At 41.9% G+C, this 20721-nt stretch overlaps 2 protein-coding genes across 3 annotated transcripts in view; one reads left to right on the top strand and one right to left on the bottom strand.

Annotated features, from left to right (window-relative positions):
* Window positions 1–18093, bottom strand: part of SMG6 (SMG6 nonsense mediated mRNA decay factor) — a 229888-nt gene extending 211795 nt beyond the window's left edge. Inside the window, exons 1-8 of the mRNA XM_039252642.1 lie at window positions 17949–18093; window positions 14058–15798; window positions 13328–13520; window positions 12749–12859; window positions 9709–9815; window positions 9373–9451; window positions 2320–2430; window positions 1736–1948 (exon numbers count right to left, since the gene is read on the bottom strand). Of these exons, the coding sequence (XP_039108573.1) occupies window positions 1736–1948; window positions 2320–2430; window positions 9373–9451; window positions 9709–9815; window positions 12749–12859; window positions 13328–13520; window positions 14058–15798; window positions 17949–18036 (2643 nt within the window). The 5' untranslated portion in view covers window positions 18037–18093. The remainder of the gene's footprint in view (window positions 1–1735; window positions 1949–2319; window positions 2431–9372; window positions 9452–9708; window positions 9816–12748; window positions 12860–13327; window positions 13521–14057; window positions 15799–17948) is intronic.
* A 173-nt stretch (window positions 18094–18266) lies between these two features.
* Window positions 18267–20721, top strand: part of SRR (serine racemase) — a 16620-nt gene continuing 14165 nt past the window's right edge. Inside the window, exon 1 of one of the 2 annotated variants that reach the window (XM_039252090.1) lies at window positions 18267–18313. The gene's annotated coding sequence lies outside the window, so the exon portion shown is untranslated. Of the gene's footprint in view, window positions 18314–18356; window positions 18537–20721 lie in introns of those variants that run through there. The other variant, XM_039252097.1, reaches the window with a different exon arrangement.

Genomic DNA, 20721 nt, shown 5'->3' on the forward strand with positions numbered 1-20721 from the left:
ACAGACTCTGAAACAGGCTCCAGGCTCAGAGCTGGCAGTCAGCACAGAGCCAAAAGAAGGGCTCGAACCCACAAACCAAGAGATCATGACCTAAGCAAAAGTCGGACGCTTAACCGACTAAGCCACCCAGGTGCCCCAGAAATGGCAATTTTAAATTAAACCCCGAAAAATTCCTCCTATCCTACTACTTTTGATTCATTCTTAGCAGACAACCATGTCTCCAACTTCAAAGAGAAAAATGTAAACATCAAAAAGCCTCTCCCTCATCTTTCTCTTCCAATACCCACAAACTTACCTGATTCCATTTCCCTCAAGCATAAGGAAGAAAGATCTCTCACCCTCATTCAGGCTAATCCCTGCCTTTGTGCTCCAGATTTCACTCCCTTCCAACCCTCTGCAAGGACCTCTTCCTGCCATCAATCTCCTTCCTCTCTTAGATCTTCAGCCTATTTATCATTTTTTTTTCTAGAGACTGAACCTAGTCTCATGACTTCAATTCCATCTATGAGGGGATGCCTTCAAATATCTTCATCTCTAACTTAGAACACTCCCCCAGCTTTAGATATGTTAGCCTTTAAATCTCTCTTCAATGTCCTACAGAAATTCCAGCATGTCCAAAACTAAACTCACTGTTTTTTTCCTAAAACCAACTCTACCTCTATTTCCTATCTCAAGGAATAGACCAGTACTCACCCAGTTCCCAAGCCAGAAACACCTAAATAGGTATTACTTTTGACTTCCTCTTGTCCTTCAGCTCCCCATGTCCAATCAGGTCCTTTGGATTCTGCCTCATTAATATATATTGTATATCTGTTCACTTCTCTCCATCTCCAGAGCTATTTCCTGGTTCAGATCTTTTTCACATCTTATTTGGATTATTGCAGCAAATTCCTATTCTTATTTCTTTTTTTTTTTAATGTTATTTATTTATTTCTGAGAGAGAGAGAGAGAGACAGCGTGAGCAGGGCGTGAGCAGGGGAGGGTCAGAGAGAGAGGAAGACACAGAATCCAAAACAGGCTCCAGGCTCTGAGCTAGCTGTCAGCACAGAGCCCGACGTGGGGCTCGAACCCACGAACCCAACCATGAGATCGTGACCTGAGCCAAAGTCCGACGCTTAACCGACTGAGCCCACCCAAGCGCCCCTCTTATTTCTAATCTTACCCTTCTCCAAGCTTTTCACAAAGCAGCCAGTTATATTTCTAAAATGTGTATCTGACAAGTTACTTGCTTATATAAAACATTCAATAGCTCCCTACTGTCTTCAGGATAAAGGTCAAATTATTTATTGCATGACCCTTTAAGATGTGGTCCCAGTTCACCCCATCATTCACTCCACCATGAACTTTACTCTCAAGGTACAATGAACCAGCCATTTGCAGTTTTCCAACTATGCTCTCTGTCTCTAACTTCACAAAATCACAACAGAATTTGAAAGCATCACACTGGTGACTCTAAACCCAAAGCAGCAAAAAATTCTCATCTTATCCTAAGTAAATCTTCCTCTAGAAAAACTAGTTTTACTAAATTCTACAGTGCCACATAGTGGTGAGAGACGGAAGCATATGATAAAGAGAAAGAAGTGTAGCTGGAGGTGAGAGATGACATCAGAGAGCCTGAAGTGATTTACGTTCCCTGTGATTAATGATAAATGTCTGTGTACTGCCTCTCAGTTGCATGTACTGGGGCACCCGTGTTTACTTAGTCTTGCTCATTAGATCACCCTCAGCAACTTACATCACTTGGGCTCAAGCTGCCCAGTCCATTCTCCTGCTCAGAATCCTTCCCGGACTCAGTGCCCTGGGAGGACCGAGGATGTGATGGATGGATCCAGATCTCTAAGCGAGTGGTGTCATCTCCAACATGCCGGAAAGTAGACTTCTTTCCTTTCCGCCATTGGTCAGGGCTCAGTTCCAATTCCTCATGTTGCTTTTTTTCCATCTGTTCTGCCTGTACAATATACAAACACATAAGCTCAGACTCTCCTGGAATTCAGCTAATAAAAAGAGGCACTCACCTCACCTGAGTTTGTTGCCCGGGGGCTATAAAAAGTAAAGACTCTGCTATAGTCCCAAAGTAGCAAAGTATCATCTGCTTTGTCTCATAGGCATTATTAATTCCATAAACAAGATGCACACCCAAGGGCCCTGGAGAACTTTCCTAAAGATGAATTTGGTTCTGCATAGGGGCTGACTGACTCCATCAGCACAGCCCAATGGAATCCCTTGAGGACATTATAAGTCATTCCCCTGAGGACACAGAGGCACTAAGAGAAACACATTCTTTTAGGAAGGAATGAGTCTGCCTGCATCCCCACTCACCTTTCGTTTGGTCTCTTCAAACAAGCTCATGAGACTCTCCTTGGCAGTCAGGATAGGGTTGCTGGCAGCTAAACTGCGCATATAGTAATAAACAGCATCGAGCTTCCTCCTCTGCAGAAAAGAGGCCAGAGACATCGAGTCAACCAATTCTTTTTCTGAGTCTAGCCTGAGTCAGCTGACCTAGAAAATTACTAACTCTCCAGGCTGTGAGGAATTTCAATAAGAAAATGAGAATGCTATCCATGGGAGAAGCCATGGCAACTACATCAGAGATCTCCTCTTGCACAGTACTATATCTTATGAGCCAAGTGCTCACAAAGGAGAGAAAAGAATGAAGAGCCTCATGAAATATAAAATCCAGTTACCTTTTGGTTTTATAAAAAGAAAATGTTCAACTCCCTAATTATTATTTAAAAAATTATAAACAACAATGGCAACATCACTAATTAAGCACAGTGAGACAAGTGACCATCACTTTATAGATTTTACCTCTAAACTTAAGGATACTGCCCCTAGGCATTATTATTCCCGTTTAGAAATGAAGAAATGGAAGCTCTAGGAGACTGTTGTCTAACAACAAAACTAGTCCAACAAGGTCTCCAAGCCAAATCCCAGCTAAGCCAATATATGAACCTTGGTCCATCTGATTCCTAAGTTCAAGTTTTCACTATACCACACTGACTCTACTGAGGAAGGGAAATGTAAACTATTACCCAATGAATTCACCAAATAAATACTTCAAGTCTGTTTTATAACCAGTTATTAAGGAAAAGTAGTAAAAGAAGGGGAGGTCAGAAAGGAAAAAAAAACTGTGAAATAAAGGGAGAAGGAATGTCAAAAACCTTTTCTCTCTCCAAGTTCACATACACTTTTCCCTTTTTTTCTGTCTCAAAATGCTTTTAGAATACTAACTTCTCTCTCTCCCCAGTTAACTCATTCCTCAAAACTTACATCTTAAACAAACAAACAACAACAACAAAAAACCCTTGCATCTTGGATTCAGCTAGCATGGTTAAAGGTACACATTCCGAGGTCAACTGCCCGAGTTTGAACTGGTCCTGCCATTTATTAGGTATAACCTGAAAGAAATCAACCTCGAGGTTTTCTTATCTGTAAAATGGAGATGTTTACATCTCCTGAATGTCATACAGCTCCCGAAGAGATTAAAATTCATATAATGCATACACTTTAAGAGAATATCTGACATACTATTACAGTCAGTTAAATGGAGGCTGTTTGTTTTTAAGATTTTATTTTTAAGTAATCTCTACTACACCCAATGTGGGGCTAAAACTTACAACCCTGAGATCAAGAGTTGCATGCTCTACTGACTGAGCCAGCCAGGTGCCCCCAATGGGGGCTATTTTTAATATTATTCCAATCCATACTAATCTCAGTCTATACCACTCACTTGATTTTAGGCTGTTTTGTCGATTCTACAATGACTTTTTTCATATTTTAACATCTCTGAGATACAACTCACAATCAATATCTACCATTATGTCTCGTTTATAATAATTCACATATTCTTTCTTAGTGGTCCAGAAAATAACGATGCATCTAACAATCAACACATCACATTTTATGAAGTCTAACTTGTATCACTGTCTACACACCTCACTTGTCTTCTCAACACTTTTTTTCAGGGCAGAAATCATATCATATATTCATCACTCAGAGCACCTAGCAAAGCACTGTGCACAAGCATGTTCTCATTGAATTCTTGAGATTCACCAAATTACTGATAGAGGACACAGAAAACTGAGAAAGTGACGCTAAAAGACAACTAGGATAAAAGAGAGACAGAAAAAGAAGGACAGAGGAAAAGAGCTAGAAAGAACTACTAATTTAGGTCAGAGATCTATGAAAGAAAAATACACCAATTTAATCAGAATGGGGTAAAGGCACTTAGGGAATTCAGTAAAGTTGTAAGACTAAAATCAATGCTTAAAAATCAATTAAATTTCTATACATTAATAATAAATAGCCTTTAAGAGAAATTAAGAAAAGAATTCCATTTACAATAGCATCAAAAAGAATAACATACTTAGGAATAAATTTAATAACTAAGTATAGGGGCACCTGGGTGGCTCAGACAGTTAAGAATCCAACTTCAGCTCAGGTCATGATCTCACAGTTTGTGGGTTCAAACCCTGCATTGGGCCCTGTGCTGACAGCTCAGAGCCTGGATCTGCTTCGAATTCTGTGTCTCGCCCACTCTGCCCCTCCCTTCTTCATACTCTGTCTCTCTTGCTCAAAATTAAATAAACATTAAAAAATTTTTTTAAATAAGAGTAACAACCAAGTGTAAAAGTGTAAAACTTATACAATGAAAATTATAAAACATGTCTGAAAGAAATTAAAGAAGACTTAAATAAACCAAAACATCTGTGTAAATACTGCCCAAAGCAACTACACAGTTAACGTAATTCTTATGAAAATCCCAATGACTCTTTTTGAAGCAATGAAAAAGCGGATCCTAAAATCCATATGGAATTACAAGAAACCCCAAATAGCCAAAATAATCTTGAAAAAGAAGAATAAAGGTGGAAAACTCATATATCCTGATTTCAAAATTGACCACAAAGCTACAGTAATTAAAAGAATGCTGGCATTGCTGGCATAAAGGTGGACATATGGGTCCATGGAAGAGAACTAAGAGTCTAGAAATAAACCCATGTACCAACTGATTTCAACAACAATTCCAAGACTAGCCAATGGGAAAAGAACATTCAACAAATGGTACTGGAAGGATTGATATCCATATGCAAAAGAATGAAGATGGACTCTTATTTCACACCATCTACAAAAAGTAATGAAAAATGGATCAAAGATCTAAATAAAGGAACCATAACTATAAAAGTCTTAGAAGAAAACACAGGGATATAGCTTCGTAACTCGGAATTTGATAACAGTTTCAAAACCATGACATAAAAGCACAAGCAACAAAAGAAAAGATAGGTAAACTGGACTTCATCAAAATGTAAAACTTTTCAGCATCAGAAGACATTATCAAGAAAGTGAAAACACAGGGGCACCAGGGTGGTTCAATTAGTTAAGCATCTGACTCTCTCCTCTCTCCTTCCCTCTCTGCCCCCACTCCCTCTTCTCTCTCTCTCAAAAATAAATAAACTTTTAAAAAAGTTTTAAAAAAGAAGAGAAATGAAAAAAGGGTTTGAACAGACAGTTCCCCAAATGGCCACATAATGAAGTACGTTCAATATCATAAGTCATTAGGGAAATGCAAATCAAAACCACGATGAGATACTACTTCAAAATCAATAGATTTGTAGGTTGGCAACAAACTGATTCTAAAGTTTTTACAGAAAGGCAGATCCAAAATAGCCTACACGTGACTGAGAAAGAAGAACATGGTCCGAAGACCAAACTCCCCGACTTCAAGACTTACTAAAAAGCTACAATAATCAAGACAATGTTGTACTGCCCAAAAACAGCCAAAGAGATCAAAAGAATGTAACAGAAAACCCACAAAGAGACCCACAGTCAGCCGATCTTTGACAGAGGGGGAAAGGCAATTCAATGGAGAAAGGATCATCTTTTCAACAAATGGGAGTTGAAACAACTGGATATCCACATGCAAAACAATGGGTCTACACACAGACCTTAAACCTTTCACAACAATTAACTCAAAATGGATCACAGAACCTAGATGTAAAATGCTAAACTACACAACTCCTAGAAGATCACACAGGAGAAAATCTAGGTAATCTTGGGTTTGGTAAAGAGTTCTTAGATATTAAACCAAAAGCACAATCCACAAAAGAAAAAGTTGGTAAGTTAGATTTCATTAAAATTAAAATCTTGTTCTGTGCCAAGAAAATGAAAATATAAACCACACACAGAAAACACACAGAAAAATTATTCACAAAACACATATCTGATAAAGAAATCGTATTCCAAAATATACTCTTCGGGGCGCCTGGGTGGTTCAGTTGATTAAGCATCTGACTTCAGCTCAGGTCATAATCTCACGGTTCGGTTCATGAGTTTGAGCCCCACATCAGCCTCTCTGCTGACAGCTTAGAGCCTGGAGCCTGCTTTGGATTCTGTTTGTGTGTGTCTCTCTCTGCCCCTCTCCCACTCCACACTCTGCCTCTCTCTCTGAAAAATAAACATTTTAAAAAATTCAAAATATACCCTTAAAACTTAACAGTAAGGAAAAAAAACCCTCCAATTTAAAAATGGGCAAAAGATCAAGACACCTCACAAAGAAGATACACAGATGGCAAATAAGCATACGAAAAGATGCTCCACATCATATGTCATTAGGGAACTGCAAGGTAAAACAGGATGGTAACACTACACAACTATCAGAATGACCAAAATCCAAACCACAAACGACACTAAATGCTTATGAAGATGCAGAGCAACAGGAACTCCCACTCACTGTCAGTGGGATGCAAAATGGCACAGCCACTTCAGAAGACAGTTGGCAGTTTCTTCCAAAACTACATTCTACTCTTACCATACAATCCAGAAATCATACCCTTGGTATTTATCCAAATGAAATGAAAATGTATGTCCACACAAAGCCCTGCACGCAAACATTTATAGCATTTTTATTCATAAGTGCCCAAACTCATAAGCAACCAACATGTCCTTCCATAGGGGAATGGATAAACTGCAGAACATCCATACAATGGAGTATTACTCAACAATAAAAAATAAAGTGGTATCAAGCCACAAAAATAAACCTAAATGCATATTAAGTGAAAGAGGGGAATCTGAAAAGGCTACATACTGTATGGTTCCAACTATACGACATTCAAGAAAAAGCAAAACTAGAGAGACAATAAAAATTAAGATTGCTAGAGGTTCAGGGAGTGAGGGGGGACGAACACGTAGAGGGTGGAGCACAGGGTATTTTTAGGACAGTGAAACTACTCTGTATGACATTACGATGATAGATACATGTCATTATAAGTTTGTTCAAATCCACAGAATGTACACAGAATATAAAAGTAAACCCTAGGGGAGCCTGGGTGGCTCAGCTGGTTAAGTGTCTGACTTCAACTCAGGTCATGATCTCGCGGTTTGTGGGTTCGAGCCCCGCGTCGGGCTCTGTGCTGATAGCTAGCTCAGAGCCTGGAGCCTGTTTCAGATTCTGTGTCTTCCTCTCTCTCTGTCCCTCCCCTGCTCAAGCTGTGTCTCTTTCTCTCAGAAATAAATAAAACATTAAAAAAAATTTTTTTTAAGTGAACCCTAATATACACTATGGACTTTATTATATGTGATAATGTATCAATGCCGTCTCATCAATTATAAACATATGTACTACACTAATGCAAAATGTTAATGACTAGGAAAATTGAGGAGAGTTGAGGGAATATATGGGAACTGTGCACTTTCTGCTTAATTATTCTGCAAACATAAAACTGACCAAAAATTTTAAAAAATAAGAAAAAATATTAAAGAAAAAAATGTCCACAAGGTGGGGGGGGGTGGGAATCCACAAATCCACAAATCCACAATAAGATATCCCTTCACACTCACTAGGCTGGTCATAATAAAAAAAAAAAAAATGTTGGTGAGAACATGGAAGAACTGGAACCTTTGTACATTGCTGGTGGGAATGTAAATGGTACAGCCTCCATGAAAAAGTCTGGTGGTCCCTTAAAAAGTTAAACACAGAATTACCATACAACCCAGCAATTCCACTCCTAGTCTGTTTCTTTGTTTTTCTTTCTTTCTTTTTTCTTTTTGATTTTTGAGAGAGAAAGAGAGAGTGCACTTAGGTGAGGGAGAAGTAGAAGGAGAGGGAGGGAGGGAGGGGGGAGGGGGGAAGAGAGAGAGAGAGAGAGAGAGAAAGAGAGAGAATCCCAAGCATGGATATACCACATTTATTCATTAGGTGGTGGATGTTTTGGTTGTTTTCAGCTTTTAGCTATTGTGAATAGTGCTTTGTCAAGTACAAGTATTTGTTTGAATATGTTTTCAGTTCTTCTGAGTCAATACCTCGTAGTGGAGGAGTGCCTGGGTGGCTCAGTCGTTTAAGCATCTGACTCTTGGTTTCAGTTCAGGTCATGATCTCACAGTCCATGGGTTCAAGCCCTGCATCCGGCTCATGCTGACAGCTCAGAGCCTGGAGCCTGCTTCAGATTCTGTGTCTCCCTCTCTCTCTGCCCCTCCCCTGCTCGCTCTCTGTCTCTGTCTCTCAAAATAAAGACATTTAAAAAAAAAAGTGAGTGAAGATATTCAATAGATTATTGGGAGATTATTGGGAAGGAAGTGTATCCGTAAACCACATTACTTAATCAATGATTTCAATCCATAATTAAGTATTAGGAATATTTTAGAATCTTTTGTGGAGTAAAGGGGAATAAAAATTTTAACTCAAAACAATTTTTTCATTCAAATATTGTTTATTTGGGCAATGAATTTTACAGCATTATGAAACTCTCCCTGCTAAAATGACATGTTAGCTGCTTTACATTTAAATCTTTGATACCTACTATTGACCTTCCCCACTTCAATTCAGCTTCCTTACTGGGGGCCGTTATCTGCTCCCAAGACTCTCTGTTTGGTAAGATGTAGGATGATGAGGAACTAATGCCACCTAAAGGAGGCTCCTTAGGTGGAAAGCTAAGAGGAATAAGGGGATTATCTGGGAAAAAGAAGGATCTGACTACTTAAGGATAGGTGAGGACTTTAAGGAAAAGTGAAAATGATCCTTATTTTCTTTCTGGAAATGAGTAACCTCATTCAACAGGACAGGGAAGGGAAGCAACAAGATTCAGAGTAGAAGCCTTGGTCAGAAACAAAGAGTGAGTGGTGTTTGGTTGGAGCATGAGCTTTCCCTTAGGAACTTAAGTGGGATGAAAGTAGATCAAGCACAGATTCAACTTAAGTAAGGAATCGCTGACAACTTACCTCTGAAAGGAACAAAAGGAATGTGAGGATGGGAGGCAGGAAAGGGTATTCTTTGGGTTTAGTGTTCAGATGAATTCTAGCTCCAGGAGCTGATACTATCGAAATCCATTCTTTCTAAGATACTGCCTGTAAACCACTTCCCCTGTCCATAAGATTGCTTACCGTATACACTGCCAGCAGAGCCAACTGGTTATAGGGGCGCCCATTCTTGGGAGCAATATGCTGGGCCTTTAGGTACCAACTGGAATAGAAAAACAGTAAAAAATGCTAGCTCCACATCAACTCTTTTCCACTTCATCACTTGATAGCCCTTACTGCTTAAGACATAAGCTGGAGTGTTAGATGTTAACACTGGAATGGTAGAGCCTGGTAACAGACACCAATAGGGACACTTGTAGGACTTCCATATGGGAGGCAGCTCAGGTGGCCCATTGCTCTTGAAAGGGCTTAGCTTAACGCCACAAGGAAAGAGAAGTAATGAAGAAGAGGCAAAAGTACCTGCGTGCTTTCCCGTAGTTTGCTGTGTCATTGGCTTGTTCCCGATATCTAGCGATATCTCCTTGGCAAATCATACATCGCTGGGCGCTGATCAAAGCATATTTTACCTTCAGAAAAAATCATGAGTTAGTAATGCACCCAAGAAATTCTAACTTCAACCCCAAAGGACAGGGATGGGATCAAAGTGACAGAGCAGCATTAATAAGGCACTAGCAGTCCTCGACAAAGTAAAAAGTTTTAAGTCTAAACTTGGTTAGCAAAAAACAGCCAACAATGTGATGCAAAATTTAATGAGAAAGAATGGCAGAAGCAAGAGGGGGTCATTTTTATTTCAAATCCCAGGTAAACAGAAGAAAACATTTTGAAACTAGGAGTCAGGAAACCTGACTATGTTGAAGTTGTGTGATTTTACATAGGTCTTTGGGACTGTTTGGGGACTCAAGTTTCCTCATCTGAATGTAGAAATACATATTCCACAGGGTAAGCGGAGAGAATAAGTGTTAAATACTTCACAAACTATAAAGTGATATACAAATATTAAGACAACTATTTATCCTTTTATTTTCCCATCATTATTATAGCCCCTCTCTCCTCAAACTATTAATATCACTGTACTGTGTTACTGCCTTACATCCACTTTGCAAAACAATTAACATTCCCCTAGAACTAATAATATAGTTACCCCTTAGCAAACACCTACAAGAGAGTTGTAGTTCTCTCTGCCTCTCCATATATGTTTTCTCACTAATGGGCTTGGCATCTATCATCCGTGAGAAAACAAGAGTTTTCTCAATCCCAAGACATGTGTCCAACCAAAAACCCTAAGGAGCATGACTTCATAACATAATACCACTCCACTTCACACACAAGAAATTAACACATCACAGAGTAAAGAACAAAGCCTCAAGAAGAGGTAGATTCTGACCCCTTAGCAAGGCTCATCCATGAGCTAAATAACTAACTGCTGCACATCAGCCTCCCAATACTAACAAATGGGTCCCTCAGCAAAGTTACATACCTCTACATGTCACACACCTTCAGAGTCCTCACTATTCTGCACATTCTATAAATGAACACCAAGAATCCTTGGTAATTAACTGATAAGACACCAAGAAAACCAATTATGTTTCCATAATATAGCACTCTGCCATCTCAATGGGAGGAAGAAAAAAACAAATTCCACCAAAGGCTCTCCACTATCCTTAGGATGAAGTCCCAGATGATCTAGCTTCTGTTCACCTCTTCAGCACCACTTCCCACTTCTCTCTCTGGGCTTCTGTCAGACTAGACTTTCTCAGTTTTCCTAACACACCATGCTCTTTCCCACTTTACGACCTGCAGATATACTACTTCCTCTCCAGAGAATGTTCTAGCATCTTCACATACCCCCCCCCCCACCTCCCCTTCACCTAACAACTCAGGTCTTTAGCCCCAGCTTAAGCACTACTTCTTCAGTCTTCTATGATCCTCTAAACCCTTGTACGTTATGCCTGCACCATGACATCCTCTGTAGAAATCACTGTATCTACACTTACTAATCCAACACGTGTACTCACCCCTAATCAAACTCTAAACTCCAAGAGCTGGGATCATGGCTTTCTTGTTCTACAATGAATTATGTGTGCCTAGAAAGGCACATGGCAGGTAGGAGGATCTCAATAAATACTTGCTGAGTAACGACAGGGTTTGTACACAGCAATCAGAAGGAGTAGAAAGGCAAGAGGAAGTCTCTGCTCCATAATTCATATGCCTTTCTCTAATGATTCTTTAACCTCTTCCTTTCTTTTGGCCCTTTTCTCTCAACATATAAATATGTTCAAGCCTCTTCCAGGTTAAAGGCAAACTTCTCTTGACACTATGTTCTCTTTTAACTACTATCTTCCCTTGTTGCCTTCACAGCCAAGATTCTTAAAAGAATGGTCTGTATTACTCCCTTCATTGTATCTATTTTCTCACCTCTTATTCCCTATAATCTGGCTTCCATCTTCTCCAACGGAAGTAAATTTTAATAAAGTCATCCAATCCAATGGACACCTTTAGTAATCTTAACATTTGATGACTCTACAGCAGTTTATAATTCTATCCACTACCACCTTGAAATTTGATTCCCCCTACTCTCTGGGTGACTAGCCAATATCCCTGCATCCCAACTTTTGCTTCAACTATCACTTATACATTGATGACTTCTGAATCTGGATTACCAGTTTAGCTCTTTCTCCTGAGCTTTAAACAGATCAGAATATTTACTTGTTCATTTTTTAACTTCCTCCACTTAAACACAGCCACAACTAAACTATTAACTCTCCTAGGCCACACACTAGAGAATGATCTAGACTCTTTATGCCTCCTGTCTTATCATTCACACCAAATCTACCAGCACGTTACTTATAATTCCCTTAGATCTTTCCAAATTGTCTCCTCTTTTCCACCTCCATTACCTCTACATTAGTTCAGGCCCACAACCTGACTCCCCTAGCTCCACTCTTGCCTTAACTCATCCATTTGCCAGAGTGACTGGTTCTAACAAGAAATCTATGTTATCCATTTACTGAAAAATCAATCAATGGCTCCTCACTGATTCCAAATAAAGTCCAAACTCTTCAGTATGGCATACAAAAGTTTTTGATCTATCCCTTTTACTTCATTCACTTTACCTCCTACAATAGCCTGACTCCACATTACAGAAACCAGCATACTGAACTTCTGGCACTTTCTAACAAACTTTCTAACTCTCTCTTACTGTACCTTGTATTGCCCCTTCCACTCCCAGTCATGTTTCAAGACCTGATAGTCTCTCAAAAGTTTTCCTTGACCCCATCAGTCTGAATCAGAGCCACTTCACTCTGTGCCCTTTCAACACTGTGTATGTAACATTACATTAGTACTTACTATGTTATAATTGTTCATTTAATCAATCTGTTCCCCCCAGTGGACTTTCATTCTGTATCGTCAACACCCAGCAAGTGCTTAGGACATAACTAACACTGGATAAATGCTTACTAAATGGATGGATACATTTAAGATAGAAAAGGTGGCTTACTGTCTTGCGTAATGGCTTGCTGCGAATGGCAAGACCATCCATGTAGTCCTCCAGTTTGAACTTGTAAGTAACCTGCAGCTTCTGAAGCAAACTATCAAAGAAGTCACTACCCTATAAAGACAAAAAATAAGAAACAGCTGAATCAGGCTCTTCTGATCCCATCTACCCACCAGGAACTGGGTTAGATAAACTGTCCACAGTTCTGCTAATGTTCAGTCATCCCGTGTAAAGAGAGGCACACATCGTATTTACTGGTCACCAACTAAACACAAGACAAATCCATAGCATAAGCCCCTCCATGGTTTTAAAAATATGAACACAGACACACACACACACACACTTTCTCTCCCAACAATCACCCTCCCTCCAAACAGGACATTCAGAAAATTTCCAAGCTTAGCACTGTGGCAGTTAGTTATGATCCCAAGGAAGCAAAAGGGTAGGGTAGGCCTAAACCCAAGAAAAGACATCAAATTTTTTTCAATGTTCTGCCATAAATCATATTTCAGGTGATAAAAACCCATCACAACTACAGAATGCTGAAGCCTTTATCCTGAGGACAAAAAGATGATGGTTTACCTCATCCAAGAGTTCCAACAGTCTGTTCCGAATCTGCTCTGGGTTCTCAACATTCAGATCCTTGAGAAGCTGTCTGAACTTCTCAATCACCTGATAGAAAGCATTCTTCCACAGGATCTGATCCACATTCTGGTTATCAGAGAACTCAATATCTAATAGGATACAGCGCTCATATAGCTGCAGCAGTTCAGCTCTGGAATGAAATACATGCAACTTCTAGCTCCAAATACACCACAGGAAAGGCTAGACCCAAGATTTGAGCTTCTTGCAAAATAAACACCTTCCTTGGCAGGAAATCCAAAATGCCACCAGGTCCTCATTTGACTTTCCACTCTGTGCAGCAGAATGTCATTCTAAAGACAGTTATGTCTAGGAAAGTAGTTTTTCCCCATAGGCCTCCACCTAAATTTAACAGCTGAAATAAGATCTTCACCACAAGTTATATGCTGTTCACTTCTTGGCATTCTGGAAAGTCTTTCCTTTTCCATTTCCAGATTCCATGTTCTGTTAAAGATTTTTTTTTCTTAAAGAAAAAGTGGGAAGCATAATCATTTCTAAGACTACAAACAAAATTTTTTGTTTTTTCCAACTGCCCCTTCCATATACAACTCAATGTGAAAGGTAGTGACCCAGTGACCTGCCTAAAAGCTTCTACCTTCCTCAGCCACAGGAGCCCATATACCTCTAGCTTATCTCCATTCCCCTCTAGCCCACATGGGACACATCATACCTGAGCTGAGCCATCTTCTCCAAGCCCTCTGGACTGATGCGGTCCCTGGAGAGCAGGTTGCTGAGCTGCAGTTCCTGGTTGTCAGCCACCCGGAGAAGCCTATGTAGCTCCTGCTGCTGCATGTTCCTCATATGCTGTTCCATCTCCTCAGGACTCATAGTGTTGGCAGGGAGAGGGCCACAAACATACTGTCCTGCTGGAGTCGGATAGCCTGGGTAGTAAGGCCCAGGGTATACACCATTCGTAGGGCCCACGGGGTACTGCAGAGGGCTATAGCCTGTATAAGGATACTGGGAGGCAGGGCCTGGTGTCCGGGGGTAATAATAGGGGTTGTCAGAGTTTTGAAACTTATAGTAAGACGCTTGGGCCTGGCGGGAGTCACCCCAAGAGGTGGGGCTGACTTCATCATCAGTGTCCAAGAAATGCAGCTGGGGTGTCTGGCTCTTTAGAGCAGGTTTCTGATCAGGATTGTTTGGGTCCCATAATCGTCGGGTGGTACCTCCTCGGCCCCAACTCCGAGATCCCTTACTACCAGATCCAAATAAAAGCCGAGGTCCCAAAGGTGCAGACTCTGGAGAACCGGCTGAATTGACAGACAGGGTGGTATGGGCAGGCAGAATCAGAATGCCTCGTCCCCGACCCCGAAGTTCTTGCTTCAGGTTTTTGGACTCCTGCTTCTCAGAGCCTTTGCCCCCACTGTTCAAGCCTTTGTCAGGCTTCATCCTATCCACATCCTCCCTGGATGATCTCACCAGGGGGGAATCTTTGCTCATGGTTTCTGCATCAAAAGTGACACGAAGTGTGCCTCGGTTTTCTTTACTGTTGCTTTTCTGCTCTCCCTCCCCACGGCCAGACCAGCTTCTTTCTAAATGTTTCTTCCTTTCCAAGCTCCTCCTGGGTCCATCAGACTCATCAATTCTGTCCTCGTCTAAAGAGTCAGTTGAGGACATAGATACTTGCTTCTTCAGTCGTGGCCTCTCCTTGGTCCGATCCTGGCGACGACGGCGACATCCATTATCAGTCAGGCCAGCCCCCTCAGCACTGTTGTTGCTGCCAGCTGAGCTGGTACTGCAAGTGCGGTATCGGTTCCTCCGTTTGTCTGAGCGGGAGTAGCGCTTCGCAGAACCTGGCTTCCCCTGTGCCGGGTCATCGTTCACTTTCTTTACCCCCTCCCCCTTTTCAATTCTCTTTCCTTTTTCTCCCTTTGCACCCCTTACTCTGTCACCATTGAGGCTCTTTTCTGCCTCATCCTTGTCTGGTTTATTTACAACCTCCTCTTTCACATTTCCCCTATACTCCTCTTCTTCTACTCTCAGTTGTTCCACCTGATTGAGGAGTTCTTCCTCACCCACCCTGCTAGTCGATTCTTTGGTGACAGTCTGCAAACGCCTGCCGGGCTGGTAGATCTGCATGTCAGGCTTCTTTGTTCTCTTGATAATTCTTAGACTTCGATCCTCTGGTCCAGAAGTCCTAGGAAAGGACTCCTGTAGCCGAGTATTTTCTGGATCTACAGGACCATTTTGGTGTTGATTATTCAGTTCCTTGCAGATATCTTTAATGAGCTGTGTACCATTTCCAACAGCAGAAGAATCTCTGTCATGAACAATCTCATCCTTAAATTCGTCACTCCCAGAAGGTTCCTTGATTTTAGGTTTGTTCCTTAGCCGGGAAAGACCAGGCTTATAGATTTCCAGATCTGGGCGCCTGTTATCTTTGCGCTGCCTGGGCTCCTTCATGTTTTCTGCGATGTTGGGAGAGTGTTGGGGAGAAACAGGTAGAAGAAAAGAATAAAAGAGGAGGGAAGGAAAAAAAAAAACCTGTCATTCTGGTCAAGTAACAGAAATGCCAAGCAAGAATTACACATCGAAATGCTAATACTGGTGGACATGAAAGGAAATTTCCAAATGAGCAGAAATTCTACTAGGTTTACAGTATTTGTTCAGCAACTGGCAAGGCTAAGAACTTCATTATGTTGGAGCTACCTACACTTGGGTTAGGGAAACAGGAAAAAAAAACATCATACTCTCATGTTACCCAAGTCATATCCAGATCCCCAAGACCCCAAACTACCTCACTGCCAGAATAAAAGATCTCTAACCATTTGAGCATCAGACTGTTCTCTGCTACGGAGACCTTGGATCCATCTTAGTCTTTTCTTCTAGTGCCTCTAACATTTTTCAAGAGTGGTTAAGTCCTTTTTAATATAGGAGAAGTAGTTTACAGGAAAGGAGAAAAAGAAGGGTATGCATAACAATCCACAGTTCTGGACAGCTCTGAAGAAAAAATTTGCAACTCCAGTCTCTGACCATGACCAGGACAATCCTCTTCTTTTAGGATACCAAGTGCCCAAACACATACCTCCTGTTGAAGCAAACAGGAAGCAATTCCTTTCACATTCGTCAACTCCAATCATGCTCACCAACTCTCTAACAGCAGCCAGCAGTCATTCCAAGGAAATACTGCTCAGACTATCATCATTAGAATACTGAGACTAACTGCTACTGTGATGTGGAATATGAGAAGGAAAAAGTTCCATAAAGGAGCTTTCTCTGGAGGATAATGGAAGTATTGTGACATGCTCTCAAAATACTCAGGTCTGCAGCATTCAAGCGTAAGAGTACAGGACTTTAGAAACTACTCTCCAGGCCCCATAAACTTAATGAATGACAGATAAGCAAGTATCTATTTTTTTTGTATCTATTACCTTTATCTATTAAGGGGAGATATTACTACAAACAGCCACCAAACTTTTCAATGGGAAACTGATAGGAATTAGTGAGATTATAGAGTACCCAAAACAGAATGCTATATAAAATCCTAATACTGTTCTACAAACACCAATGCAAACAAGCCCATAACAGGGATAAGCAACATCCTCCAGCATTTAAACTCATGGGTGTAACAAAACAGAAAAAAACAAAAACACAAAACCCCCTGAAGTGTAAGATACTGCTTCAGTATTTTCAAAAGTTTAAAACACTACTTCATCAAGTACAGACAAAGGTAAAGCAGTTTACCTCCAGAATAGCTCACCCTTAGCAGCCTTTGTAACTTAGGTGAGAGGTGGGGAAGAAGAATGAGAAGAGCTACCACTACTTTTCAGAGCAGAGGAGAAAACAACCTGAATAATCTCATTCAGATGACCAACGAAAACCCATTTCACAGACTCTGGCCACAAGCCTGAGAAGCACAACTCTACACAACACCACTGCCTAACAAAGGAGAGATGAGGTACCAAAATCTTCCTTGGAGCTTTCCTAGTGTGGACGGAGACTTTAATTTGCAAGATGAGCATTCTGTCTGATAAACACTGCTCCTACACTTGCCAAGGGCAAACCAGAGTAGAGTCAACTCTCTACTGGAGGTCCTGGATCCCTTCTGCGGCGCAGCCTTCCTTGGGGGAAAAAGTTCAGCAAGGAAGTCCCAAGCTGTCCAATCTTTCTCCTCGATTTCCCCAGTTCCTTCTCTCCAACTCTAAAGAGATGACAGGGCAGGCATGAAGATGATTCCTCTGGGAACGATACACCCTGGGGCGGGCCTCCACCAGATCCCAGCGCCCACTCCTCTCCTCGTCTCCTGCCGGCTGGGAATTCACAGACTGGTCTGAGAAGGCTGGGGCAATGGGGAACAGTCACCTTCGCGGTGAGAAAGGGGGCGGAGGCAGGAACTCAGGCGAGCTCTCCCGAAGAGGGCCGGAGCTGGCGAAGCCAGGACTCCACACCGGCCTCCGGGCTGGTGCGGCGGCCAGGGGACCGCCCTCGGCCCCCGCCCCCACTGCTGGGGGAAGGGGCGGGGGCTCCGGAGCGCCGCGGACAGAGCAGGGAGGAGGCAGAGGAGGAGAGGGAGGCGGGGCGGGCAGGCCCAGCCCAGGAGCTGGGCGGTGCGACTCACCTCTGCTCCCGGCCTGCGGAGCCAGAGCAGCCAGGATCCCTCGCAGCTCCGACGCCGAGATCCGGACACGCTCCAACCCCTCCGCCATCTTCGCGGCTGCTGCTACAGCTGCAGCCACTCCGCCACCGCCGCGCGCAGCCAGGAAACCACGACGGACGGGCGGTGCGCGCGCTTACCCACCTCCCACCCGTGCCCCCGCCCCCTCCCGCCCTCCTCCCCTAACGACGGTGGCCGCACAGGGAGGAAAAGCTCTGAACGCTAGTTCAGCCTCTCCAGAGGGCTGGGGAGGCGGGCGCTGCGCGTGCGCAGAGGTGTGGTCCGTGAAGGTGAGCTGAGGCTGGATTTGGGAGCGCGGCGCCTGTGAGGTGAGGAGAGGCCGGGCCAAGCCAGGCCTGGCGAGGCGGGCGTTCGCTGCGGTGGCTGCTGTTGCTGCCGTGGTGGCCATCGAGGACACTGGTGCTGGTCTGGGGCTTTGGGCTGACGGAGACACCCCACAATCCGGCCTCCCCCAGTCATATCAGGCCGGGATCCCCCGCCATATGCCTGGACTAGTGCCCCAGTGTTTTACTTGGGGACCTTAAAGATCTTGTAAGAGCAGTTATTATCTGCACCCCCCGCCTCCCTTTATTGAGATGAGGAAACTGAATCCTAGAGAACCGTAGCAAATTGCCCAGGGTGGCACAATGGTTAGCTACCAGAGTGCCCGTCTTTTCCTTATGGCAGACTACCTCTCCAAGACCCCTGACATTTTTCTTTTTTTCCTCCTGACTTTTAAAAAATACAGTATGGTTGGCTCCTGCTGAGGGAAGGGATTGTGTGGAAGTCAATCAAGAGGTATTGTAAATTGATTTGGGAAGTTCTGTATCTTTGTGGATTCTTGGGAAAATTACTTGACTTCCCTGGTTCTGTGATGGTCGTTTTGCTTTGGGTTTTTTGTTTCTCTCTCTCTCTCTCTTTTTTTTTTTTTTTGGTTTTCATATTTAAAATGTAACTGTATCAGAAGACTGGTACTTAAACTTCTGGTTCCTGAGCCCCTGTTCAGAACTGTGGTGAAACTCCCTCCACCTGTTGCTCTTTACCAATCCCACACAGTCTATTGGACCTCTACGCCATCAAAAGATAGTTACCAATACTTATTCCTTAGATTGGGCCTAAAAGATTTGAACAGTCTCTGACAGAACTCATTTAGTCCCTATTTTGTGATGCTGATTTAGCCAACAGAAGGTTAAGCAGATGGAGAAAAGGCCAAAGATAAGTGAAAAGATTCAATGGTTCAAAAGAAGGAAATTGATTTGAGTGGTCAGAGCAAATGGCAATCTTTAAAACATGAACAAAATAAGAAAAGATATTAAAAACTAGCTCATTTTAACATTGGAGGTAGAGAGGACATTGCATCAATTGCTTTCAAAAGATGGGAAAATAATCTTGAACAATACTTTCTTCGGAAAAACATGATTGGCAAATTAAACAGCTCAAGAGAATTTACCAGAACTCAGAAGGGAAGTATAACATAAAACTATGAGAGATAAGAATAGAAGACATGGAGAATGGATCCAGAAAATTAATAATAAATACAAGTTCCAGAAGGTCATAATGGAACTGACTGAGAAGGAGCAGTTATCAAAGAAATAATAGAAAAAAATTTACTAAGTTGATGAAAAAAATTTGAATTTAAGACTTAAATTTAGCCCTCAAAGTGTTTATGAAACACGAAAGTAAAAATAAATGAACAGATCATCATAGTTAGACCTGTATTACAATGAAAGCTTCGGAGTTTAAAGAATTCAAATGTGTTTGACATGGAACAGTCAAATGTATAATGTTTAAAAAATTTTAAGCCAGTTGCAGAACAATATATAGAATATGGTTTTATCTGCTTGCCAGCAAAAAAACACTTATTGCATATATATGTTTCTATATAAATACATCCAATAAAAGGTGTGGACCTATACATATCAAACTTTTAAATTATAGTGGTTGTCTTTGTAGAAGAGAGTACATATAATGGGAGAGATTGAAACATCTTTGTAGTTCTACAGTGTTTTAAATTCTTAATAGTAGGAATTTGGTCACATGTAGGCAATCCAAAAAACAACAAAACACATTTGGATAATGGGAAAAGGAGGAATTCAATTTTTTTTTTAATGTTTTATTTATTTCTGAGAGAGAGAGAGTGAGAAAGAAAGAGATACAGAATCTGAAACGGGCTCCTGGCTCTGAGCTGGCTGTCAGACGCGGGGCTGGCCCCGACACGGTGCTTGAACCCACGAACCGTGAGATCATGAGCTGAGCCAAAGTCATACACTTAACCAACTGAGCCACCCAGGCACCCCAAAACATAAATTTTAAATAACTAATAAGTCAAAAAAGTGAACAAAGCTAAAATTGTGGATTTTTTAAAAATTAATGAAAATATTGCATAGCAAAATATATCATTAAAGCAGTACTCAGAGGAAAATTTATAGCCTGAGTGCTTTTATTACTAATTGAAAATTTTTTTAATGTTTATTTTTGAGAGAGAGAGAGAGAGAGAGACAGTGCGAACAGGGGAGGGGCAGAGAGAGAAGGAGACACAGAACCTGAAGCAGGCTCCAGGCTCTGAGCTGTCAGCACAGAGCCCTACACAGAGCTGGAACTCCCAAGCTACAAGATCATGACCTGCACAAGGGGCGCCTGGGTGGTTTAGTCGGTTGAGCATCCGACTTTCGCTTAGGTCATGATCTCGCGGTTCGTGGGTTCGAGCCCCGCGTCGGGCTCTGTGCTGACTGCCAGC

This window comes from Hyaena hyaena, unplaced genomic scaffold (genome assembly GCF_003009895.1).
Source record: "Hyaena hyaena isolate Hyena2069 unplaced genomic scaffold, ASM300989v1 scaffold_10, whole genome shotgun sequence".
NCBI lineage: Eukaryota > Metazoa > Chordata > Mammalia > Carnivora > Hyaenidae > Hyaena > Hyaena hyaena.